The sequence below is a fragment of the Chlorocebus sabaeus genome, chromosome 12 (genome assembly GCF_047675955.1).
Source record: "Chlorocebus sabaeus isolate Y175 chromosome 12, mChlSab1.0.hap1, whole genome shotgun sequence".
NCBI lineage: Eukaryota > Metazoa > Chordata > Mammalia > Primates > Cercopithecidae > Chlorocebus > Chlorocebus sabaeus.
The window spans coordinates 48,911,508-48,939,294 of NC_132915.1; the positions used below are offsets into that span (position 1 = coordinate 48,911,508).

The following is a 27,787-nucleotide window of genomic DNA, read 5'->3' on the forward strand; positions in this document are numbered from 1 at the left end:
TGATTATGGCTCTCAGCATCTCTCAGATTCACACCACTGGAGCCTCCCACATCTTTCAGGGAGAGGTTTCACCTTGAAAGCAGGTGCCCGGATTCAGAAGGCACATCTTGCTACAGCAGGAACACACAGTTTAATTGTAGCACAGCTCACAAGGGCCAGGTGTTTTGGAAAATCACTGATGGCCCAACTCTGAGATAACCTAGATTCACTTTCCCTTATCTCACAAAAATAAAACATAACCTCTTCTCCAAACAGAAAAAACGAAAATAAGCCCTACCAGAAACCGAATTCTTCCAAACAAAAACCAGGAACATTTAGATGATTGAGACCTGTGGGCAAGGACATGCCCGCATTCACAGGCGTGCACACACACATATACACACACAGTTGTATATGATTAAACATCTCTAGAAGGAGCTTCATGAAACTGGAAACTGTGGTTTCCTCTGTGGAGAACTGGTGAACTGGAGAAAATTAGAGAGTTGATGAAGGAAGACTTTTTTTTTTTCACCTTAAACTTTGGAATATTTTGAATTTTAAAAAATCATATATTGTGTTACTTTTCAAATTAATGAAATAGAATAATTCCAAACCTGCATATGGCAATTAAGATGTGCTAGGTTGTGTATTTAATGCTTTGTGTATATTCACTTTTTAATCTTTACAACAACCCTATGATGCAGACACCATTATGTATTTTCCTGATTTTACAGATGAAGAAACTGAGATACGGAAAGGTTAGGTGACTTGTTCGAGGTCACATAGCCAGTAAATGCAGAACTGGGATCTGGACCCAGAGTCTGGTTCTGGAGTCTGTCCTTTTAATTGCCACATAATACTGCCTTGCCCAAAATAAACATACTCAGGCCCTTGATCATAATTGAGTTGGAGTAGATAAAATTGTTCCTTTCTTCTCTCACATGGTCAATATCAGGTCAATATCATGACTTTGGACAAGTTGCTTAATCTTTCTGAGCCTACACTGCTAGTGTGTACCAGGTATTCTTCTAGGCTTTGTGGATAACTAGAGTCCCTGGTCTCAAGAAACTTCCTGTATCCTGGCAGAAACAGACAATAAATAAACAATCCAGAAACCATAATGTAAACAATAAAGGAAAATTAAAGTATTCACTGACAGATGAGGATTGGGAAACCCAATTTATGCTGAATGATCAGGAAGTGTCATTTACACAGAGGTGCTGAGAAATGGGCAGGAGTAAAGCAGCGAAAAATAGAAGCGGGTGAGGGAAAGGAAAAATATTATAGTAGAGAGAACAGCCTATGGCAAAATCCGGGGCAGGGAAGGGGTGTTTGTCTGAGGACAGAAAGGTTTGTGTGGCTAAAACAGAGTGAAATTGAGTTTGGAGCAAGAAGCAGATCATGTAGACCAGTGGTCCCCAAGCTTTTTCGCACCAGACACTGGGTTTTGGGGAAGACAATTTTTCCATGGCCGGGTCAAGGAGGATGGTTTAGGGATGAAACTGTTCCACCTCGGATCATCAGCCATTAAATTCTAATAAAGAGCACACAACCTAGATCTCCCTCATGCGCAGTTCACAACAGGGTTCGGCCTCCTATGAGAATCTAATGCAAATGCTGATTTGAGAGGAGGCAGAGCTCAGGTGGTAATGTCTGCTCTTCTCCTGCTGGTACCAGCCCATGGCCTGGGGGTTGGGGACCTCTTATGTAGACCATGATTTGGCTCACGTCCCACCCTCCAACTGCCATCTAACATGTTTGAATTGTGCATCCTATCAGCAAAATTTTTAAATGTCTATAAATAGGCATCTATATTCATATAGATATCTATATTCCTATCTATTATATATAGAAACACATACTAAAATACGAACAAAAACATTTTCAAAAATAGAAGCTAGGAAGAATGACAAAGTAAACGATGAAAGTGCTGATATTTTTCTCCTTGCTTCCCAAACGATTGTCTTGCACATCTCCTGAGCACCTCATCTCTACCCTGGGACTACAGCTCTAATCCAGAAAGCAGCATGGCCTGTGTTAAGTGAGATTCAAAGAAACAGAATCTCTTATCATGAAACCATGAGAACTCTCCTGACTTTGAGGGGGGCTCCTTTTGCACAAACTACTAGTTGTGCAAGGATTTCACAATTTTCATAAGAGCCCTGGGAAGCCACTGAAGGTTATAAGAAGAAATGACATAACCTGATTTACTTTTTAAGATGATTACTTGGGCTGCTGAGTGAAACATATGTCTAGGGAGTGGCAATGGAAGAACTGAAAGACCAGCTAGGAAGCTACTGCAGGAATGCAGGCAAACGATGGAGATAGTTTGGAATAAAGTGCTGCAGGAGGGAGAGCAGTAGATACATCTGAGATCCATGTTGGTGGTGCTATATTTTGTGAAAGGAGAATAATGATGTTAGCTACGAAGCATTATTGTGAAGCATAAGTTTACAGGTGTGAAAATGCTTTGTCAACACTAAGCTGCCAAAGATAACTTAATATTACTATAGATGATGAAACCAAATACTAGAGAGACCCTAACTTGCCCAAAGTCACACAACTGCTTAGTAGTTGGGAGGAAGGAGTTAAAGCAGTTGGCCTGCAATCTCTTTACTCCTTTCTCTGGGGGTGTATCCCAGGGGAAAGAAAAGAAGGCTGGTGACCAGGTCTAATCTCCTTGTCAAATGAACTTCTGCATAGATAGAGTAATGATATTTAGGATGTCCCTGGCTAACAACTACCTCTAGTAAATAGATCCCAGGACCTGTGAAGGAAGGCTCCTTGGAGAATATCACATCAGCTATACAACTCTCTGTGGTATAACAGGAAGATGTTTTGTGATTGAAATGCCTCATGCTCTGCAAGAAGAGGCGACCCTGTGTTCCTTACCCATTATTCTGAGTGAGATGCATGTCCAATGAAGGAAGATAGGTCCTTGGGAGCCATTCTTGGGTTGCAGATTTTTCTTTACTTCATAAGAACTTCTTGATTGCTTATATTCTTGAACTTATTTAGCAAAGCCTGATATCGGATAAGATCTCTGATTCATATAACATGACTTGACAATCAGATCGCCTGGCTTCATTCAGTGGCACATATCTATTTCCTAGGCTCTATTAGCTCCTGTGTAACATTGAGCCCAATTATAAAGTCCAGGGATGAAGGGAGAACATAATCAGTTATATCTGAACCCCTTACCAGTGGCAAAACTAATATTTATTTGACACATCTGATATCTATCAACTTGAAAATAATTTTGAGGAAATTTACACAATTGAAGAAACACAATGTATTTGCCCTCATTGTGACTGAGTAACACTGGAAGTACACAATAATGGGTTGTTTGTGATGGTTCATGTGATTACACTGGGGGGTGAGCCAGGCTTTTTGGGTCTCCAATGACAGCTTCCAAGCAGTTCTAGAAGACAGGGCTTTTTAGATGCATAGATACTCACCTCCCACCCTCCAATTGCCAAAGAATCAGTACAGTCTCAGTGTTCTGCCATGAATATCATTCCCCAAACCACTCATGGACCTCCTAAATCATGGAGTTCTTTTTCTCTCTTTTTTAAGGTGCACAATTTATCTTCACACACAATTTTGTTTTGAAACTTAGAAATGATGACAAAAGAGAACTGTTACTTTAGCTGGAAGGGAGGGAAACCTTTTTGTCCTCTCTGCTTCATAACAAACTGTATTTATGCTTGAGGCATCAAAAGATAGAATCAGCACGCACACCTCACATCCTACTCCTGGTACAGAAACCACTGATTGTGAACTGAGCTGTTGCAGATAAAGCACGTCAAAGGGCCAGGGCTGCTTCTGGCAGATGCTAAACAAGAGGAGACTAGCAGGCGTGCATGACGACAGCACAAACATGTTTTATACAGAGAAGCCTTTTGACATCCTCTTTACCCTGAACAAGTTCCCAAACCAAAGCTTGATGTTTACCTTCGGCGAGTGGGTCAAGGGTGTGTATCATGAGCTGGAAGATGCTATTCCTCATGAGACTGTTGTGGAGGGAGGCAGAACTTCCACCTCGCTGGAGACGCGGCTTAGCCTGAGCAGAGAAACCAAAGAGGTGGTTAGTCTCAGAAATGAAAGGCAAGTGCATTATAGACAAGATCCTCACTTAGTCTGGTGGCCACTCATTTCTGTCGCATGATCACACACTATTGAGCCAACGATTTTCAAAGTACATTTCAAAGCCCCTGAGGGAATGTCTCTCACATTCTTTCCTACTAAGTGAATGCGTTGCTTCCCTTTTTAAAAAGAGCTTGTAAATGCCAATGTGTTATATGCTTCACATCCCTTCATTTATCTTATTTGCAAAATGAACCCTATGAACTAGATGCTATTATTCTTCTTGTTAGATAGACGAGGACACTTCATCTCAGAGAATTGAAATGAGGTGTCCAAGTCACACCAACAAGAAGTGGAGGCTGGAGGAATGGATCCCAGGTCTGCTTTTCTCAAAGACTGTTCTCTAATCCAGTGGGTGGTCTCTAACATTTTTGAAGTGTGCATCCTATCAGTAAAATGTTTGAATGCATATAAATAGGCCTCTATGCCCATATCTACATAGACACATATACTAAAATACGATCATATAAAAACACTTTCAAAAATAGAAGTTAAGAAGAATAACACAGTAAACGATGAAGGTGCTAATGTTTTCTCCTTGCTTCCCAAAGGCTCGTCTTGCACATCTCCTGGGCTACCTCATCTCTACCCTGGGACTACAGCTCTCATCCAGAAAGCAGCATGGCCTATGTTAAGTGAGATTCAAGAAGCAGAAGCTCTTATCATGAAACCATGAGAACTCTCCTGACTTTGAGGGGGGCTCCTTTTGGACAAACTACTAGTTGTGATCCTTTGGCTAAATAAATGGAACTGGTAGGTGAGAAGGAAGAATGAGTATCTAGAGATAAGGTTACCAACATACGCTTTTTCTTCTATCTTCAAAAGCAAACAACCTAAAAACTCCCAAACCCTCTGTATTTTGATGGGTTTTTAACCTGAATAGGAACTGCTGTCTCTCCATGGTTGATTTTGTGCTGATCATCACAAGGGAAGACTCTCCAAGGCAGCCAAACTTTATAGACAGACAGATTTAAGGAGTTGAAAGGTATTGTAATGTAAGGGAGTTAATTTCTTATTGAACTTTCAGTGTAAAAGTTTGACATGTAAATTTTCTGGGGCAGGTAAAAATAAAATACTATTCTCCATTATGTCTTTCGAACTTCTGCATAACAGGGTTTTCCAAAATATTCCATCACACTCTAGACCCACAAGGGGGCTTCCCCAAAAGTGTCCTATGAGAGACTCCATGATCAAATACATATTTGATATATATTGAAAAGTGCTATATCCTAGCCAACTCACCTTAGGGTTTCAAACTACACACTAGATCACTAAGTCTAACACTACAGAAATCTGTTTAACTTGATTAACTTGGGCAGTGTTTCCAAACTATTATCCGTAGGATCTTATTTTGTAAAACACTTGTTAACAATCATGGTCCACACAGTTGGAGACAAACATGAAACCCATAGAAAGTATGAGTAAAATCTCACTATGAGATACCCGAAGAAATCTGGCTCTCTTAGTGTGATTTATCATGACATTCTATTCGAAATCATATTGCCAATTCAATAGGGTTGGAAAAGAATTCAGTGGGGATTACTGGTGTCTCAATGGTGAACCAGATTATGGCTCCTTAATAGAAGAGATTGAGTCTGTACCCGTGTTCTGGTACTGGATCAGGTGCATTCTATGGGCTGTCAATCAATGTTACATCTTTGCCTTGAGCATTACAGGAGGAAGGACAGGGTCATATGTATCTTTATTACTGTTTTAGCCTTGAAAGTCTTAAGCATTTTTAAATGCATTTTGTTATTAGTTATAGAGGATTCAGATGATTAAGTTTCAAAATATTTTAGGAGCAAGCTTAGGAGATCTGAATAAAATGGAAATGTAATCACTGTTTGATGGCTGAACACAAGAATTCTGAAGGTTGTTTCTTTACTATGCTGCAAAATCTGAAATGTGATGTGTTAATTAAATAGGAACTCAGAAATGGTTTATCAATAATAATTTGTCATAACTATTATGGTCCTTATTCTGGGAAACTGGAAGAACTCTGGTGTGGAGATCTTCATTTGAAAAAGATTACATCTAGAGAAGTACTGAAAGCATTCTTTTGTGTATTATGTATATATTAAATATATAGGTCTCATGCAGCATTTCTTTTGATGAGACCAAAAGAAATTTCCAATCAGAGTATGTGCATGCAGATACACAAAGAAAACAAATATTGAGCATTAGATCCCACACTACCCCCAAATACTAGTTCAACATCCCTTGGAATGCAATTTGGAAATATCTCACTCTTCCAACTCCTACAAAAGTTCATACCAAATGGAAGAGAAAATTCAAATTTTGAAACCTAGTCCCAGAAGACATGTGTTCATGAGTGCCAGAATTCAGTCATCACTAATTGTAGCACGGAGTAGAAGTACACACCAGGGGTTAGACTATTTAAGCATTCCAAGGGAGAGAGTAATGTGTTGAGCACACAAACCCCTCTTACTCCCAACCCCACCCCACACTCTCCACAGGCACACAAGCAGGTACAGACAAAGCTACTGCCTCCTACCGGTAGAGTCGGTTCATCCTTGTCCCTGGCTGCAGATGGCTGCATAAGAGAAAAAGGCAAAGACAAAAGACAAAGAAATAAATAAATGAAGAATCACATATGGCATTTACATTTAATAACAAGCATCAGTATAGGGGAAGATTTCATTCTTTCTGCCCCTGGGATGAGTTAAGCCAAAACAGGGGACTGAGCATGTATATTTCTAGCCAAAATATAATGGTTTATTTAGGTACATGATTCATTCTCCTGAAAGGTCAAAGTTTAATGGCCAACCCGAATGTCCAGCTATACAAAGCAGTTAAGTCAACTGTGTCCCAGCCACACAGTGGAATACTATGTGATCATTAAAATGAATGAGGTAATTCACATGTACTGACATGGAAAATATCTATTGATAACTGAAAAAATTAAACATTTATAAATATTTATTGTTTCATTTCATAAAGGAAAATAAATTAATAATACTTTAGTGCATGTAAATGAAAAAAGTCTGCAAGAATGATACCGAACTGTTATTAGCAGTTGTTACTGGTGGATGGGATTGCAAAGAAATGTCATCTTTTATATGTTTTGGGGGGAGTCAGCATTCATTGCTCCAGGTATTGTGAATAAAATAAAGTTCACAGAAGTTAGGCCACTGAATTAAAGACTAGGATCATCCCACATGGAAATCAGATAACCCATTTTTTCTTCTGCTCCCTCACCTCAAGTTTTCTATTCTAAATAGAAGTCTCTGTCCAGTTGAGAAATGTGGATTAGAACACAAGGGCACATAAAGGCCTGGTAATCTGCTGGGAGCGAACGCAACTCAGACAAGGGGGCAGTGTAATTCTACCCACATGACCCACCTGGACAGCTTTTACTTCCTCAACTCAATAGGAACTCTCCTTCTTCACCAGAACCGGGCACTACCCTGGGACCTTTCCAACGAGATACAGGTGCCTGGTGAATAGTTCCTCATGCTTAGACACCACCTTTGTCACTTCACCTCAACTACAGGTGCAGACAGCAAGAACCAACTGGAACCTTTCCCCCATCTGGCATTCTGGTCCTCCCCAATAGGGTCTGAGCAGATGTCTGTCTTCAGGAATAATCACAACTTGGAGGAGAGTAGCCAGATGCAGAGCTGTTTTAAAACTTTCACGTGCTCTAGGCTTTCTGTTTTAGGGTCTTCCACACGTGTCTTGTAAAGATATTAAGATGTCCCCACATCCCATCTAAAAAATATACAATTTACCTAAAATATACAGTTTTGTGTAAAAAAAAGAGAAGGGATTCTTATAATTTTGAATTTCAATTATTTGCTATGTGCCATTCATTTAAGTTAGGATTAGCATGCTCAAAATCTTGCAAAGTGAAAAAATCAAATCTACAATTTGTTTTCACATGTAATGGATTTTTAAGAAGGTGAAATTTAATACTTAGTGAGGTTGATGTTAAAATTTTGTGGACATTCAATTAGATGTTTAATAATTTTGATTTTTGTAGACACCTTTTTGGATTCCGGAGTCAATACCAATGTGTTTTTATTCCCCTTCTGGTTCCAAGCATTTTTATGAAGAACTTGCAAGTCTCAGACATAAACAGAAGGGTTCTGCGTTGGTGGTAATTTCTGAGCACAGCCTGTGGGCACCACTAAATTTGCCTTAACCCTCGGGTTGGGGGCCCTCTCTCGGTGACTTCTCTAAAAACGCTAATAGGGAAATGTCTTGATACCCTAGTTCCCAAGAACGTGCTTGTGGAACTGGAGTGGACAGGAAACTGGCCTTTGATTCCCCACTTTCCTCTGAAAGGCACTGTATGATCCTGCTTCTCTCTGGCAGGTCCTCTCCTTTTCTTTCCTTCCACATCCGACAGCTCAACAAATGGCCTCACAGTCTGCAGAGCAATCCCCCAGGGAAATCTTCCAGGGCAACAAGCTCAGCCTTTAGACATACATTGAGATTAACCGTCAGAGCACGCCTGGTCAGTTAGCAAATTTACACCTTGTGGCTAAATGGGAGACCAATAATTATGAGCTGGAATTGATACCATGGTGATAACACAGAACATGAAGGAACAGGATGAAAGTGGGGAGAGAAAAAGGTGGGCTTTATAAGGGCAGAAACGTCACCAGCTGAGAGTTTGAATTTTAAAAAGTATATCTCAATACATTATTTAAGGAAGGAAAAAAAATCCAAACCTGTCTTTTGGTCTGAAAAGAAGAAAAAAATATCTACTCTATTGACTTCCTTTTTCTCTCACAGCAAGGAAGATCATAAAACATAAAAGGTAGAAGGAAAATGCCTAGTACATAGATTCTATAGAGAAAAAACTGAGCGCAGAGACAGCCCTGAAATTCTCTACAAAATGTCCCACTGTTTAATGTCTGCAGTTGACATCATTCGTTTTCTTTCAAGTGTAATCTGCAGACATGAATATACATCAGGGTATAACATGTAAATTTAGGTATACACACAAATGGCAGCAGAGGCCATTAAAACACCCCTCTACTTTCCTTTTATGTAGCCCTGTTGCAAAAGAGATAAGAAGTGTGACATATGATGGTAATTGCCCATTTCTAGGGGCTCACCCACATCTACTGATAATTCGAGGTTCACCTGATTTAGCCTTGCTCTAATTGCATCTTGAAGCAGCCTCACAGTCTGGCAATATGCAGCTGATTATGTTACAAATTCAGTTTTAAAGGGGTTTAATTACACGGGAAGTAACTAGTGAAGGTGACAAAGAAATGATTTTAATATGTATAGCCAATGGGTTTTGGGTTGGCCTAGTGTTGTGAATTTGTTTTCAGGGCCATTAAATACACGGCAAGTTTATTCTAAACCATGGGATGTTGCAGAAGACAACTTCTTCAAAAGAAGACTAACGTGACTTTAAGGATTAATCTTGGCATTCTTATGATGCATTTTGCTTTTTAACCCCCTTAATTTTAAACACACCAAAATACCACTCATTTGGGCTGTATTAATATGAAAGCCCAATTCCTGGTGGTCAGCATGCTATGGATTGGCTTAACAAATTCCTATAAACAAATTTAATGAGTACATTGAAATAAATTTCCTATAGCTGTAGAAAAAAATATGTTAAGCCAATCCATAGCACACCCACAGCAGTTCTTCGAGGATTGTTTAAAAGAATAAACTGGGCACTTACGCGGGCTGTGCCATGCGACCTCGGGCACTGCCAACCATGGGTGAGCTCTGGGTGTGCGGGCGGCCTGGCACAGCGCTCCACTGTGTCAACGTGTTATGATGCTGTCCCATACCAACCTGGCTACTGGAATCCCCAGGAGTAAGGTGAAATATTCAAGGCTCTCCAGCACAGACGATGGCTACATTGACCTTCAGTTTAAGAAAACTCCTCCTAAGATGCCTTATAAGGCCATCGCACTTGCCACTGTGCTGTTTTTGATTGGCGCCTTTCTCATTATTATAGGCTCCCTCCTGCTGTCAGCCACATCAGCAAAGAGGGGGCAGACCGGCCATTCCAGTCCTGATCCTTGGCATTCTGGTGTTCCTACCCGGATTTTACCACCTGCACATCACTTACTACGCATCCAAAGGCTACCGTGGTTACTCCTATGATGACATTCCAGACTTTGATGACTAGCACCCACCTAATAGCTGAGGAGAAGAGTCACAGTGGAACTGTCCCAGCTTTAAGATATCTAGCAGAAACTATAGTTAAGGACTAAGGAATTCTGCAGGTTGCAGATGTTTAAGAAAATAATGGCCAGATTTTACGGATCCTTCCCAAAGATGTTAATTGAACCTGCAGTAGCTAATTAGGACATGCTCTGTTTTTCATCCCTTGGCCCTGGCAAGAGCTCCTGACAAGTTTTTCCACAGGAATATGTATCATGAAAGAATAGAGGTTATTCTGTAATGGAAAAGTGTTGCCTGCCATCACCCTCTGTAGAGCTGAGCATTTCTTTTAAATAGTCTTCATTGCCAATTTGTTCTTGTAGCAAATGGAAGAATGTAGTATGGCTAATTTCTTATTACTAAGTAATTTATTTTAAAAATATCTGAGTATATTATCCTCTACACTTATCCCTACCTTCATGTTCCAGTGGAAGGCTTTAGTAAAATCAAAGATCAGTGAGTTCATCTGTAATGTTTTTTACTTGCTTTCTTACTGACAGCAACCAGGAATTTTTTTATCCTTGGAGCAAGTTTTCAAAATGTAAATACTTTCTCTGTTTAACAGCCCTTGGCCCATTCTGATCCAGTTCACGAGTAGATGGGACAGCATACAATTTGGATCATTTTGTCCCTAGTAAATCAAATGTTCTGTAGATTATTCCTTTAATGGCTGGACTTTTGACTGTTTCCTAATGAAACACGTAGATAAGTGGTTATCATTTAGAGTTTATAACCCTATTGCTAGCACCTTGTATTATGTCATCATTCTGCTCATGATTCCAAGGATCAGCCTGGATGCCTACAGGACTAGATCACCTTAGTTTGATTCTATTTTTTAGCTTGCAAAAAGTGACTTATATTCCAGAGAAATTAAAATGTTGAAATCAAAAAAAAAAAAAATTCATAAACTGCATCCTGAAGGTCTCAGGTCAGGGTTTGGGTGTGCCAACGCAGACTCCCCTCTCCATTCATGAAAGCAAGACTTTTGTCAGCCCATTTTCTACTTACAAGGAAATATTCTGTAATTCAAACCTTTATTCGATTAAACTGGCCCCCTTCTCAATGACTCAAATTAGTCATATGGTGATTGCACTTAAATTGAGCAACTGAAAGATGTCTTTAATCTCTATTGTCCTTCCTGGTGGAAATTCCTTTTTTTTTTTTTTTCTTTGAGATGGGGTTTTGCTCTTGTTGCCCAGGTTGGAGTGCAATGGCATGATCTCAGCTCACTGCAACTCCGCCTCCCGGGTTCAAACAATTCTCCTGCCTCAGCCTCCTAAGTAGCTGGGATTATAGGTGCCCACCACCACACGCAGCTAATTTTTGTATTCTTAGGAGAGACAGGGATTCACTATGTTGGCCAGGCTGGTCTTGGACTCCTGACCTCAGGTTAGCCACCTGCCTTGGCCTCCCAAAGTGCTGGGATTACAGGTGTGAGCCACCGTGCCCTGCCAGAAATTCCATTTCTATACAGGAATTTTGCTACTTATTTGATAGGTGTTTTGAAATTGTCCATTTATGCTTCCACCCCAGATAATAAAATGCATAGCCCATTTAGATAGTATTTTGATGCTATAAATCAGTCCAGCGTCCTTAAATCTTCTTTCTTCCTTTGATCCTTGAAAGCCAGAAATGATTTTACTGACTATAAAGTGTAGTTTTGATGGAACTTTGTATATAACCTTTCACCACATACAGGCCCCCAGTCCTACTTCACACACATAAAAATTAGGCCAATACTGTAGTCCAGCTGCCTCAGTGCCACTCAGTAACAGGATACTAACAAGTCCATGGTTCACTCTGGTAATTATCTACTTACAAATCACACGATCAAATGGGTCACCATGAAGACTTCATAGGCCAAAATACAAGTGTGTAAACTAAGGGATGCTTTTTTTTGGTCAGTGATGTGGCATCAGATATAGGGGAACAATAAGGAATTTGTTGCAAAAGCTAAGTAACAGCCATAAACTTCCACTACTTTAACATTCCACCAAGTCCTGCAAAATGTGCCTACAATGGGTTATGCCAAGGACCTGGAAGCATTATAAAGTCTATAGAAATAAACTTAAACATATAATTATTTTGTCAAAAATATAATTGGAAACAAATATGCCCATGATTAAAATATGAATCCAATATTCCAATGGACATGAATTTTAATGTCTTAGAATTCAGAAAGATTTGGTGAGGAATGATTTGAATGACTGATTTTCATTTAAAAAATTAACATGAAAGTGTAAAATGATGTTTCCTTTTTCTCTCAATACACCATGGTAATAAATAAAAACATTCAAAATGTCTCTCCTTGTTAAAGGTGAATAAACCTCAAAGCCTATTGAAAGACTAGATACAAGGTGCAAAGGCCCCAAATCTGCAACGTAAAAGGAAAGGCACCCTACCACCTCTTAGTCAGATGGAAACTCACCTCTTTCTCCCTCCTTTTACTGTATCTTAACATATTCCCTAAAACATTAAGAGAGGGGAGATTAAATCAATTCCTAGAGAAAGAAATACATATTTAAATTCAAATTACTTTGACTGGTTGCTGGGTAATTATCCCACAATCATGGCCCTTCTGCAAAGAAGGAATCTCAGAGAACAATGAAGTGCTGACAAGGACAGCCCAGGGTGCAGGAGTACCCACTTTACAATCCAGTTTAAAGAAATACACTGGGATGGACAGAAGGGGTAGAAATGATCTAAGTAAGAAGTGTGGTAATGAAAGCTCACATTTTGGAAGCAAAGCCTTTTGATGATTTGTTTGAATAATCTTCATGATCATGAAATATTTGAGATAGTAGAAAAAAGTTTGAGAAGAATAGGTATCTTCACCAATATGGAAGGAGTAGAAGATAAACTGTTTAGAGACACTTAAAGAACAATTTGGAATATGGAATACTCAGTAAAGCAAGGGGGCCAGGGTGACTTCACGAAGCAGAATTTAACTGACAAGTTAAATCTACACAATTGTAATCGGAATCTCCAAAATTTCTTGATCATATACCATTATCAGATAGAGTCTTGCTCTGTTGTTGCCCAGGCTGGAGTACAGTGGTGTGACCATAGCTCCCTGCAACCTCAAACTCCTGGGCTCAAGCAATCCTCCTGCCTCAGCCTCCCAAGTAGTTGGGACTATAGGAAAGCACTATGATGCCCAGATAATTACGAAAGAAAAATTTTTTTTTAGAGGCCAAGGTCTTGCTATATTGCCCAGACTGGTCTCAAACTCCTAGCCTCAAGTGATCCTCCCACCTGAGCCTCCCAAAGTGCTGAGATTATAGGTATGAGCCACTGTTCCCAGACTATCTACTTATGTATCTGTGTGCTACTGTCAACCATTACATAAACATGGACTAATTTCTTCCCTCTTTTAAAAAAGATAACAAATAGAAGTCTTAATATTTTTTTCTTGCATCCCAAATAATTATCTTGTGCACCCCACTGGAACATTAGCACAAACTTTCAAAAATGAATTCTTTCAATGCCTCTCACAAAATTGATAAGCTATATGGAATGTATTAATATATTTTACCCAACTCCTTCAGTTAACCTCCCTAATACTGGAAGTTGTGAGATCCTTGAGGACAGGATTCACCTCTGTGCCTTCCATGGTCCCTAACTGTGGCTACTTAAAATGCAATTAAGAGGCCTGGGTGAGTGAGAGCACCCAGGCAGAACAGAACTGTGTGCTTCTGTGTCAGTTACCAGAGCTCCTCAGCTGCTTGCGTCACTGGCTAAATTAATAGTAATGGTGATTATTTAAGTCTACCTCTTAAAGGACTAATTAATCTTTCTTATTAAGTACATACATAGAAGACAGTAATCCTTATCTTACAAATGGAGAAAGAGAGGCAAGAAGGGCCTCAGGCTATTTCTGTACTTAGGATACTAAGCACCAGTGTTAATTCATTTAATTTAGGAATTAACAACCCAACTACCACTACTATCTCTTGCCTTCCCCTGAAAAATCCAGATGTTCCTAATTTACTTTGTTGTACCATTTTAGCAATTCTCACAATTGCTAATGAACAATTTTGATATGCCAATCAAACACAATCTGCTAGTGGTGTTCTGGCATTAGTCACACAAATTTCCTTTGACTAGTAAAGAACGCAATATGCATTCATCTATTAAGTCTTGGTTGCCTTACTTCTTTTAAGGAACGTGTCTGAGACAGGTGTTCAACCATTTTGCTTCCCTGAGCCACACTGGAAGAAGAACTATCTTGGGCCACACATAAAATACACTAATACTAACGACAGCTGATGAACTAAAACAAACAAATAAAAAAACTCAAATGTTTTAAGAAAGTTTAAGAATTTGTGTTGGACTACATTCAAAGCTGTCCTGGGCCACTTGTGCCCTGCGAGCTGCGGGTTGGGCAAGCTTGAAAGATGTGATTTTTTAAAAAGGTCCATCAAATGCTGATGTGGAACAAACTACAGAATACTTTGTAGCAAATGAGGCAGATTTCAGTAATAATGTGTGCCAAGTGTTTTATATATATATATATAAAATATCTCATCGAATCCTCACAATTACAAGTATTATAAACACATACTCCCCCTTTTAACACAGGAGGACCCTGAGGCTGATGGAGTTGGGACAATTTGTCCAAGGCCACGTAGCCAGCAAGTGGCAGAGCTAAGATACGAACTCAGACAGTTGGGCTCCAGAGCCTTCCTAAGTGTTGGGGAAATGAGAAAGTGGCATTTTCCTTGCAGTGACCTGTGAGGAAGCTGCAGATAATACAACTTCAAATATAGTAAAAAATAGTTCACATACATTAAGAACTGTTTATGAGCTCTGACTTCCAATGGAGGTGAGAAAATAGTGGCAAGTGATTGTTGTGAATTTAGAATGAAAGCTTTTATTTGTGTTCATTTTGTACAAAACGCTAGTATCTGGGAGTAGAGAAAGTTACAGAGGCTATTTTGTCTCTTCCAGCATCATTATTTAGACTCAGTTACTATTGTCATGATTTACTATTATTATTTCTGTCTCTTGAAGGTCACAGAGGCACTTTTTATGCCTTCAGAACGGCACAGATTTAAGTAAAACTGCAAATGAGTTGCTCCATATTTGACTTGTAATATGGAGTTGATAGCTCAGTAATAGGTGGGAAAAAAAAGGTGCCCCCTGGTGGTCCCCGTTATCACTGCGGTCATGATACATTATTCTATATTTAGTTTATTTGGAAGTTCCGGTGGGCTCTGTCTTTATTTCTGACACTTCAAGGAACTAGTGCTATTTCTTTGTTTCAGGGAAAGAACAAGCTCAAAAAATGAAAATAATCACTCTTGGTATTTAAAGCTTCAGTGAGACAGTGTGAATGGCAAGTTTTGAATACAGAAAATTCATTCATTCATTTAACAGTAATTATTTGATAATATTTATCGCACACTTATATATGGCCAAGGATTCTTTTAGGTTCCTAGGATTTAGGTGTGGCCCAAACTTGACAAAAATATCTGTCCTTATGGAACCTGTATTTCAGAATAAATATGTTATATCATTAAATTAACTAGATAGAAAGGGTAGGTACTCATTATTTGATCACTTAAAATTAAGTGTTACATTTAAGAATATACTTAAGAGGATTACCTGTGGCCTAATCATTATTTTTGTGATCACACTTTATCACACATTTATTAATTCTAGATTTAGCATCTATTCTTGTTTGGAGAGAAGCTGGCAAAGACTATAAAAGTATAAAGAACAAGCTTGTGTCTATAAAATTATAAACAACACATACATTAATAGAATTCATTGAGCAAAGGGCATTAGATATTTAAAATGCATTTTAAAACTGATATAATTGAGGGTGTAATTTAATTTTAGATAATATTAATGGTAAGAATTTTTTTTTGCTAATCTTTTATTTTAAAAAAAGGAGATTTTTTAAAAAATAAGAAACCCTAAATCTCAAAGAGAACAAAACCCTCAATTTGAATGTAATATAGTGATTTTGATACATATAACTTTTCATATTTACAGTTTTCTAGCTATAAACTGTGCAGTCTCATTAATATAGCAGATTAATCCTTCACCACGTTTAACTTCTAATCACAGAAATTTCAATGACACTATATCAGTACCTGACTCCAAAAGGACCCTGGCACAATTTCCATGTAGGTAGAAAAATACAGATGCCAGATTTGCTGAATTTAGCTTTGGAATTTCCAGGAAGCAAAACATCATATAAACCCAATTTAAATATTTAATGATATAAATGCAAATGTAAGTAAACTTGGGGAGAAATAAAGGGCACAAATATCAAGCATATAACATTTTCCGTTGAAAATGCACTGATAATGAGAACCAGGCTCACTCCTTGATCGCTCTTTTTTCTCAAGAGAGGCCAAGAGGAAGCTAAATTCATTCATGTCACGAAGATGAGTTATAAAAGTGGAACGCAGCAAGTTCGTTTCAAGCACTGCCTGGCTACTTCCACATTCCATTCCCACTGTGTGTCCCCTCCTCCCCACTTCCTCCCTTGTTCATTCTTTTGTCTTATTTGTCTCATCTCTCTCTTTTTCACTATTGAGCACTCTTCTGAGGGCAAAGACCATGTCTATTTCATTTGATATTATTCCACAGTACCTAGCATAGTGGTGCTCGATACTCAGTAAATGCATGTTTAATAATAAATAAGTTAAATCAGATCTTATATATTTTTAATGAGCCCATATGCTCATCCATAATGAGGCTGGAGGTAAATAGCTTCTTCTCAGTCCAACACTGAATTGTCTCACTTTCCTCTTGGCATTTGACACTGCGAGTGACCCACTGCTTCTTGAATCAGTCTCCTCCCAGGTATCTGGGATGTGTGCTCTGACCAGGCTACTGTTTCCTCATTCCTGTGGAAATGCAACAATATCAAACCTCACCTCTTTGAACTCCTGTGTTACTTAAAGTCATCATTTCACAATGCTCCCGATTGCTTGTGTTTGCCATTTTGCCTGCTTTGTTGGACTTGTAAGCTCCTTGAGTGAGGGGGTTTTACATATTATACATCTTTATACTTCCTATTTTGCCCACCAGTGTGCCCCACAGATGCTCTGCAAATATAGAAGTTTTGATTGTTGATTACAAGTGGTGAGACTAGAGCTTTGAAAGGAAGGAGGATTCTCAAACATGCAGGAAACTCACCATAAGGCACAAAAGAATTGAGGTGACTGGGTCCTGTGCTGGGGCCTACAGCAGGGTCAGTGGAAACTATTTGACTAATACAGAGTGGGTGGCGTCATTAAAAAATTCTCTGGCTTCGTCCCTAGGACCCTGTGCCCAGACACTGTTGTATCGGTCCTTTAACCTGAGAGAGACAGTCTTTCTTCTGGTGGTCCAATTGACCCTGTACTACTAATGGCTGAGGTGAGTGCAGTAGGGGTCCTCTGTTTCGGCTGGTGAAAGGGTTGAATGGAATAGCCCCACCATGCAGTGAAGTGGAGAACATGGCAGGAAGAAACAGTTCCACTGGGTGTTGACCATGATACACCTGGCCACCCTGGAAAACAGAGTACATGGTAAGGACTAGGAGTCCCATTAGTGGGGCTTGACATGAGGACAGTTACCTTCTCAATTGTCCCTGGGGTTGATGCAGTTTAGGGTAGACTGAGTCACATTAAGATTCAAACTTATCCTCAACATCTCAGCTCACTCCCTTCACCCCATCTGCCATCCTTTGCTCTCATAGGGAGTCCAGGCAAATTGTCATTTTATCTGTGCTCAGCTGGGATATTACCATGTTTTTCCCTCTTGCTCCATTTGCCAAATATCCTCCTTCATGGCATTTAAAAAATCATCCATTCATTCTTCATCACATGTTTAATGAGCATCTTATATGTGCTATGTTTTTCTAGGTGTAGGGGTAAAACAGTGACCAAAATAGCCCAAATCCTTGCTTTCACGGAGTGTATATTCGAACCTGAATCTCATTTCCAAGACACATTCTTCCAATTAAGTAGCAACAGTAGCAGTTAATATATAAAATCTTTGTTGACCTTTATCGAGCACTAACTACAATTGAAATACTAGGCTAAATGCTCATTCATAATCCCAGGTGGGATTATGGCAGGTATTATTAGGAAACATTTTAAATAACTTTTTATTTGGAAATAATTATAGATTCACAGGTAGTTGTAAAAAAAATGTATAGGGTGGTCCTATACACCCTTTACCCAACCTACTCCAGTGATAACATCTTGCACAACTATAGTACAATATTAAAACTAGGAAGTTGCCATTGGTACAATCTATGGAACTCATTCAGATTTCACCAGTTATACCTATTTGTGCTTGTGCATAGTGTGTGTGTAGTTCTAAGAAGTTTAATTATATGTGTAGCTTCATGTAACCACCACTGCAATCAAGATAATTAACTATAACATCATCACAAGACTCTCTCTTTTTTTTTTTTTAAAGTATTTTTTTTTTAAATTTATTTATTATTATTAAACTTCAAGTTGTAGGGTACATGTGCACAACGTGCAGGTTTGCTACATATGTATACTTGTGCCATGTTGGTGTGCTGCACCCATCAACTCGTCATTTACATCAGGTATAACTCCCAATGCAATCCCTCCCTCCTCCCCCCTCCCCATGATAGGCCCCGGTGTGTGATGTTCCCCTTCCTGAGTCCAAGTGATCTCATTGTTCAGTTCCTGCCTATGAGTGAGAACATGCGGTGTTTGGTTTTCTGTTCTTGTGATAGTTTGCTGAGAATGATGGTTTCCAGCTGCATCCATGTCCCTACAAAGGACACAAACTCATCCTTTTTTATGGCTGCATAGTATTCCATGGTGTATATGTGCCACATTTTCTTAATCCAATCTGTCACTGATGGACATTTGGGTTGATTCCAAGTCTTTGCTATTGTGAATAGTGCTGCAATAAACATACGTGTGCATGTGTCTTTATAGCAGCATAATTTATAATCCTTTGGGTATATACCCAGTAATGGGATGGCTGGGTCATATGGTACATCTAGTTCTAGATCCTTGAGGAATCGCCATACTGTTTTCCATAATGGTTGAACTAGTTTACACTCCCACCAACAGTGTAAAAGTGTTCCTATTTCTCCACATCCTCTCCAGCACCTGTTGTTTCCTGACTTTTGAATGATCGCCATTCTAACTGGTGTGAGATGGTATCTCATTGTGGTTTTGATTTGCATTTCTCTGATGGCCAGTGATGATGAGCATTTTTTCATGTGTCTGTTGGTTGTATGAATATCTTCTTTTGAGAAATGTCTGTTCATATCCTTTGCCCACTTTTTGATGGGGTTGTTTGTTTTTTTCTTGTAAATTTGTTTGAGTTCTTTGTAGGTTCTGGATATTAGCCCTTTGTCAGATGAGTAGATTGCAAAAATTTTCTCCCATTCTGTAGGTTGCCTATTCACTCTGATGGTAGTTTCTTTTGCTGTGCAGAAGCTCTTTAGTTTAATGAGATTCCATTTGTCAATTTTGGCTTTTGCTGCCGTTGCTTTTGGTGTTTTAGACATGAAGTCTTTGCCCATGCCTATGTCCTGAATGGTACTACCTAGGTTTTCCTCTAGGATTTTTATGGTATTAGGTCTAACATTTAAGTCTCTAATCCATCTTGAATTAATTTTCGTATAAGGAGTAAGGAAAGGATCCAGTTTCAGCTTTCTACTTCTGGCTAGCCAATTATCCCAGCACCATTTATTAAATAGAGAATCCTTTCCCCATTTCTTGTTTCTCTCAGGTTTGTCAAAGATCAGATGGCTGTAGATGTGTGGTATTATTTCTGAGGACTCTGTTCTGTTCCATTGGTCTATATCTCTGTTTTGGTACCAGTACCATGCTGTTTTGGTTACTGTAGCCTTGTAGTATAGTTTGAAGTCAGGTAGCGTGATGCCTCCAGCTTTGTTCTTTTGACTTAGGATTGTCTTGGAGATGCAGGCTCTTTTTTGGTTCCATATGAACTTTAAAGCAGTTTTTTCCAATTCTGTGAAGAAGCTCATTGGTAGCTTGATGGGGATGGCATTGAATCTATAAATTACCTTGGGCAGTATGGCCATTTTCACGATATTGATTCTTCCTATCCATGAGCATGGTATGTTCTTCCATTTGTTTGTGTCCTCTTTGATTTCACTGAGCAGTGGTTTGTAGTTCTCCTTGAAGAGGTCCTTTACATCCCTTGTAAGTTGGATTCCTAGGTATTTTATTCTCTTTGAAGCAATTGTGAATGGAAGTTCATTCCTGATTTGGCTCTCTGTTTGACTGTCACTGGTGTATAAGAATGCTTGTGATTTTTGCACATTAATTTCGTATCCTGAGACTTTGCTGAAGTTGCTTATCAGCTTAAGGAGATTTTGGGCTGAGACAATGGGGTTTTCTAAATATACAATCATGTCGTCTGCAAACAGGGACAATTTGACTTCTTCTTTTCCTAACTGAATCCCCTTGATTTCTTTCTCTTGCCTGATTGCCCTAGCCAGAACTTCCAACACTATGTTGAATAGGAGTGGTGAGAGAGGGCATCCCTGTCCACAAGACTCTCTTGTGCCACCCCTGTCTACACCCATTCCCACCCCTGCCTGCTAATCCCTGGTAACTACTAATCTGTTACTAATTTCTATAATTTCATAAATGTTACATAAATGGAATAATGTCATATTTATACTTTTCAGGTTTGCTTTTTTCCATTTAGTATAATTTCCTTAGGGTCTAAGTTATTGTATGTATCAACAGTTTGTTCCTTTTTATTTAGTAATATTTCAAGGTATGGATATACCATAGTTTAATGACCTGCATGTTGAAAGGCATTTGGATAGTTTACTGTTTTGGGCTATTGTCACGAAAGCTGCTATGAACATTCATGTACAAGTTTCTGTGTAAACATGTCCAATTTTATATGCCCAAGAGTACAATTGTTGGATCATACAGTAAGATCATGTTTTGTTTTAAAAAACTGCCCATTTTCCAGAGTGCTATAGCATTTTACATTCTTATCAGCAATGTGTGCGTGATGAAGTGTTTCTGCTTTCTTGTAGCATTTGATATTATCACCATTTTGAAATTTTATTCATTCTAAAGGTGCAGTGATATCTCATTGTGGTATCATAGATGTTTATTTTCATTTTTATTTTTGTAAAGACAGCATCTCACTATGTTGCCCAGGCTGGTCTTGAACTCCTGGGCTCAAGTAATGCTCCCACCTCAGCCTACTGAATCGCTGGGGTTACAGGTGATCAACTTCATTGTAGTATTAGCATGAATTTCTGTAATGGCTTATAATGTTGAACATCTTTTCGTGTGCTTATTTGCCATTTGTGTATCTCTTCAGTGAAATGTTTGTGCATATATTTTCCCATTTTCTAATTGGATTGTTTGCTTCTTTAATGTTACATTTTGTGAGTTCCTTGTATATTCTAGATATAAGTCCTTTGTCAGATATGTGGTCTGCAAATATTTTCCCCCGTCTTTAATGTGTACGTTCACTCTCTAAAAATGGTTTTTGACAGAGCAAAAGTTTTTAATTTTGATGAGGTTAAATTTCATCAAATTTTCCTTTTATGGATCAGTTTTAGGTAGCAAGTCTAAGAACTCCTGTAGTAGTGAAGAACTTAGTGAACTTAGTGAACACTCCTAGTGTTCCGTGTTGAAGATTTTCTAATTTTTTTCCTAGATGTTTTATAATTGTATGTCAAGGTCCATTTTTTGCCTATGGCTTTTCCATTGGTATTACACCGTATATTTATTTATTTATCTGTACCTCAATGGACGCAAATATACCCATTTTAAAGATCGGGGTAAAAGGCTGATTGAGGTTAACTAACTCGCCTACAGCAATACAGGTAGTATGAGGTACTGGGACTGAAATGCAGGCAATCTAACTTGAAACCACAGCCTCTTTTTTTTTTTTTGAGACAGAGTTTTGCTCTTGTTGCCCAGGCTGGAGTGCAATGGTGCAATTTCAGCTCACCACAATCTCCACCGCCTAGGTTCAAGCAATTCTCCTGCTTCAGCCTCCTGAGTAGCTGGGATTACAGGCATGTGCCACCATGCCAGGCTAATTTTGTATTTTTAGTAGAGATGGGGTTTCTCCATGTTGGTCATGGCTGGTCTCAAACTCCCGACCTCAGGTGATCCGCCCACCTCAGCCTCCCAAAGTGTTGGGATTACAGGCGTGAGCCACCGCACCCGGCCAAAACCACAGCCTCTTAATGACTTTATTTGCCTGCTCTAAGGCATATATCTCTCTTTGCATTCCCCAAGTAAACATAAAACATACTGAATTCACCCTCTGTGTGGGACAGAACAAAATGTATTCAGAAAATGGAAGTCATCTAATCTTTATGGAACTATTTAGGGAAACCTGGAGCTTTAATCATTAGCATTGCTTTGAACAAAAACTACATTATTTAAAAAATAAATCATTATTTTCAATGTCATGCATCTTTCTAATCTTATTAAGACAAGAGTTATCTAATCTTATAAAGTATAAGATACAAAAATAGAGATGAAATTGAGATCTACCATTAAGTAAGGTTACCACCCAATTTTTGCTGATGAAGTAGTAACGGATTGATGATGCTGGAGATTTACCCTTAAAATAAAAATTCTGGCTCCAGACAGTAGCTGTGGTCTCCTAGGACATATCTTATCTGTTATCTGTCAATAGAACAACGGAAATTGTGCACTATTGAAAACAGATGTAGCCTCACAGTCAGAGAGATGGAAAAGATGTGCTCTGGAAGTCCTCACTGCATTACTGTCAAATGAAGCCAGGAGGTACTGCTGATATTATATATTATAGTCAGCACCAAGTTCTTGGCCAAATGTTCAGCACTATTTTCATTGTTGGAATTGAAAATCTGTTCTAGAATTAGGGGAAAAATGACATGAGCAATACCCCATTAAAAAGCTTTTTTTCTTAATTACTGCTGGCTCTGAAATTTTGGCTTTAGCCAATAGAAACTTCTCAAGATGGTTCTGGTAGGCATTTTGTTTTGTAGCAGGTCCCATGGTATAAGCTTATCGCCCACAGAGCATCTTAAATGTTGTTAATAATCATATAATACTGCATAATATTATCACTGAAAGTTTACTGCTTACTAAATTATAGGAACATTGGATATCTTTGGAAAGGATTTAATTAACTTACAAAAAAAAAAAATATACTGGACCTATGGGAAAATGACACTTGCCAATGAAAGAAAATCCAGTTTTGAAGTGAAAGATTGTGCTTATGTTGCCATTTCTCTCAAAATAATGAGTTTTCATTCTCCAGGTTCTTACAATGAAAAATTTCAAACATAGGAAAAGCTCAGAATAGCCAGAGTTCCACCATTAGATTCATTTTTAACGTTTTCTATGTTGACTTTATTAATACATCTATATTAATAATTATGAGTAATTTTAAAGTAAACTGCAGACACCACGACATCTTTGCCTTTAAACATTTCATATGTTTATCTTCTCAGGATATGGACATTCTTCTATATAGTCATAATAACCATGTGTGCATATTTTGTATGTATGCAATAGGTGACTTCTTGCCTTAGTAGGTTAACATCTACTACTGGTGTTTATTTTTTGACATGGTTAATCTTCTTGGTGTTTACACTTTTGTCCCCATGGTTAGTTATTAAATACATGTAATACAGAGTATCTGTTTTATTTGTTAAGATCTCTTCCCTTCTGTACTTTGCAACCAACCCGTGAGAGCAAATCAACAAAACTCATTTAGTTCATTAAAAACAAAGTTGCTCTAGACAAAAGTACCCATTTGCTGACTGCTATTTGGTATTGGCTGGGCATGGTGGCGGGTGCCTATAATCCCAGCTACTCAGGAGGCTGAGGTAGGAGAATAATCGCTTGAACCCAGGAGGCAGAGGTTGCAATGAGCCAAGATCACGTCACAGCACTCCAGCCTGGGCGATAGAGTGAGTAAAGACAAGGTTTCACCATGTTGGCCAGGCTGGTCACGAATTCCTGATCTCAAGTGATCCACCTGCCTCACCTCTCAAAATGCTGAGATTACAGGTGTTAGCCTTGATAACTGGCCATTGCTAGGGTTTTTAATTTGGAAACTACAGTCTGAATTTAGGTAGGGGGACAGTTTATGAAATTTCTGACACTGTCAAGTTTTGTGTGTAAATAAACTTTTAGGAAGCAGGGGGAAGAGTGTCCATAACTTTCATCAGAGTCTTAAAAGTATTAAGAATCACTGATTTAAGGCTTTCAAAATACCCTTTGGAAGCTGGAAGATATTATTTGGAATATTATTGGGAAAAATTATTTGGAATATCTTCCAGCATCCAAAGGGTACGTATCTTGAAAGCCTAAATAATATCCAAATAATACTAATAGTGTTAGTATCAAATGCTGACTGATGGAGAGGAGGAATTCCAAAAGGACCCATGTAGCCCATCCAATTGACAGCCTGGTGCCACTGAAATGGGTTCTGGCACAGGCAAAGAACAGAGCAGAAGGCAGCACAAAGTATTTTACTCACACTGACAAGTTCTCAATTAGTTCAAGCTCTTCAGGAAAAAGATCTGAATGTCACTGCCAGTGGTCCAACTCTATTCAGTGGGCAGAGACTGGGCAGGGTGCCGGAGGTCTGCTCTGGGTATCAGGCACCAATGTTGCCCAACTGTGTTTGTTCTAACCGTTGCCCCTCTGTAGGCTTTGGTAGTCTTGAGGGTGGTTTACATCTGTGATTGCATTCACCTTGAAAAAACGCACAAGGGGGAAGCAGAAAAACCCAAAACAAATGAGAAAAAGTCTCCTTTTGGAAATAGGTACACTTCCTTGTAAATACCAAAGGAAATAAAGGCATGGAGAAGTACCAGGCACAGTGCGTGGTGTTTTACATAGTTGTTTCCTAGTTTTAGAACGATCAGTGTCTCCCTTAGCATCTTTGTTTCACAGCTGGAAGGAAGTGAAGTTCAAAGCGATGGAGCAACCGGATGGCATAAAGACAGCGTTTACTCAGTGAGCAGGGCTGAGATTAGAACCTGTGTTGGTAAAATGCCATTTCCCATCACACTTTGTGGTTTTATAAATATGTGGTGGGAGAGGATAGGTGTGGAATACACAAATGCAAAAGAACAATCAACCAGTGAAGTCCACCTGTACTGGGGGGTAGTTTGCTTGCTGGGCTTTATTTTGTGCTAGCTTCTGTTGAAAAATGTACAGTGAGAGAGAAATCAATAACACTTAGCATTCAAATTATTTGATTTAAATGCATTATTCATTTAATATTTATAGCTCCATAAGGATTCTCAATCCATTTTACTGCTGGAGAAAGAGAGGCTCAGCAAGAAGAGTAAATAGCCCAAGGCCTCAGATGCAATACCTTGTAAAGTTGGGGACCAAACCCAGGGCTGTCTCGTCCTTGCAGGCCTGAGGTTATAGGTCAGGTGAGATTGGAGAATTGTTAACCTCTGGGTGGGCACAGACTTTCAGACCACTGGAGAGCAATGAGTTGGAGAAAAAGGTTATTTTCCTCCAATTGAGCCCTCTTAGAGTCAATGCACACATTCTTGACTGGTTTTACAGGAAATCAAATTTTAGTAAGTTGAATTTACCTTTATTGCCAATGGATATTCATTTGGTAGATGATTCTAATACTTTCTTTCTACCTGCTCTCTCTACTGAATAAAAAATCCACAAATAAGCATTTAAACATCCTGCGAGATCTAATGGAATTTCTATTTTGTTTGTTTTTTTGGTAACGGAATAGTTATTTCCCAATGAGTTAGATTGTGACATTTTTATTTCTAATATTAACTATTAAAAATGGAGTATAATTCAAAAGGGTAAAGCTACAGGATGACACTCAGAATAAGGGGAAATATTTTAAAGAGTCATGACTCTACCGATGACTAGTTCTGTGGCCCTCACTAGTTACTGGAGGGCTCTAAGCCTCAGTACCTACACATATAAAACGTGGATGACAGCTATCTCAGAGGGTTGTTTAATCATCAGATTAAATAAGATGACATATGTAAAATTCTTGGATCCCTACAGGCACTCAATAAACAGATATAAGAAAATAAAATAAGAATCTCCAACTGGAGCAATTAGCTATCTAAACTTGGAGATGGCAGGTAGCCAAATCAGAATTTCTACCTCTGAACAAATCCTGAATCGCTCTGAAGCTTAGGCCAACAATTTCAGTTTATTTCAGTTTCACATAAATATCAAGAACAGGGCAAGTCAATCATTATCATCCCAGATGGGAACATAATCTGCTTCAATTTCTCCATGGTCTTATCAAATGATCACTATTCTGCAGTTGCAAGTACCCCCCCCACAACACAAAGATTCTCTCCCACAGATCTTCATTCCCTTTCCTCCTCCATAATAACCTTGTTAAAAAGTACCACTTTATTATAGGTAATTGAGTGGATTTTCTAACTTTATTAGTTAATTGTGGTAGTTTGCAAAATGGCTGCAATTCTTCTCTTCCTTATAATGAAGTCCTTTTGCAATGGTGGCTTCTCAGGTCCCTCTATCAGTAGGTAAAGTTTGTTTCCCTCCCCCTTGTTTTAGATTAATCTTGTGACTTGCTTTGACCAACAGAATATGGTAGAATTTCTCAGCTTAGTCCTCAAGAAGCCTTGCATGCCTCCAGAAGGTCCTTATACTTCTGCCCAGCTGCCATCTGAACAAGCCTGGGGTGCCCTGCCAGCTGCCCCCCACCATGCCAGCCATCATCTGGTCAGAGGACAGAACTTACCACTAAACATGGAGGCAGATATGTTGGAGCTGTGTATGTGCATGGGACACACCCAGGTGTTTTTCTTACCAATAATCCTGTGTGGACATAAGGGTCATATTGGTAATATCTGGATAACCTATTGCCATCTGTAATGACGACAGTATTTTGCCTTAGCAATTCTCAAGTCTCACATAGGGAAACTGAGATAGACACATCTCCTCTAATATAAAAGCTTAACTAAGATGAGAGCCAATGGTTTATAAGCTCTGCGGAATTCATTTATTCACAATGTTATATTCACAGAGGAAGTAAACCAACCTTTAAAACATAAGGCATAGTAGAGGCAGGAAAGACTAAGAGAAAGAAAACAGTTTTTTGTTAACTTGGAAAACCTACAAATATTTATTCTGTTAATCAAGCCCCAAACCATATGCCCTTTTAAAAATATGCTCGTGAATGGATTTCTAAGATCCTTCATGCTTCAGCATAGTAACTTGAGTTTATTAGATGAATGAAGAAATTAAAACTGCCTGGTTCTTTCAGTTGATAACCTAATAAATAAGGAAAACCTTTTTTCTCTGTTGAAATCACAAAATAAAATTATGACTATAACATATTTAAGCAGTCAAAAAGCATTATGTCTTATACAATTTTAATCTGCCTGGAACCTTTCCATGAAAGCATCATCAGTTTTATCTAAAAATGGCTCTCCTGCTGTTATTAATCCATGTGCCTTGCTGAGTACTCACTGCATAAAGAAGAGCAGATTCATTTGGAAAATAAGTTGAATCTTTATCTT

At 38.8% G+C, this 27,787-nt stretch overlaps 1 protein-coding gene and 1 pseudogene across 3 annotated transcripts in view; one reads left to right on the forward strand and one right to left on the reverse strand.

The window, feature by feature from the left end:
• Positions 1 to 27,787, reverse strand: part of SLC24A2 (solute carrier family 24 member 2) — a 275,663-nt gene that overhangs the window by 106,458 nt on the left and 141,418 nt on the right. For all 3 annotated transcript variants that reach the window (XM_007969128.3, XM_007969126.3, XM_007969127.3), the window contains exons 3-4: positions 6,641 to 6,679; positions 3,934 to 4,042 (exon numbers count right to left, since the gene is read on the reverse strand). In XM_007969128.3, coding sequence (XP_007967319.1) covers positions 3,934 to 4,042; positions 6,641 to 6,679 — 148 coding nt within the window. The remainder of the gene's footprint in view (positions 1 to 3,933; positions 4,043 to 6,640; positions 6,680 to 27,787) is intronic.
• Positions 9,889 to 10,634, forward strand: LOC103219395 (transmembrane protein 230 pseudogene; annotated as a pseudogene).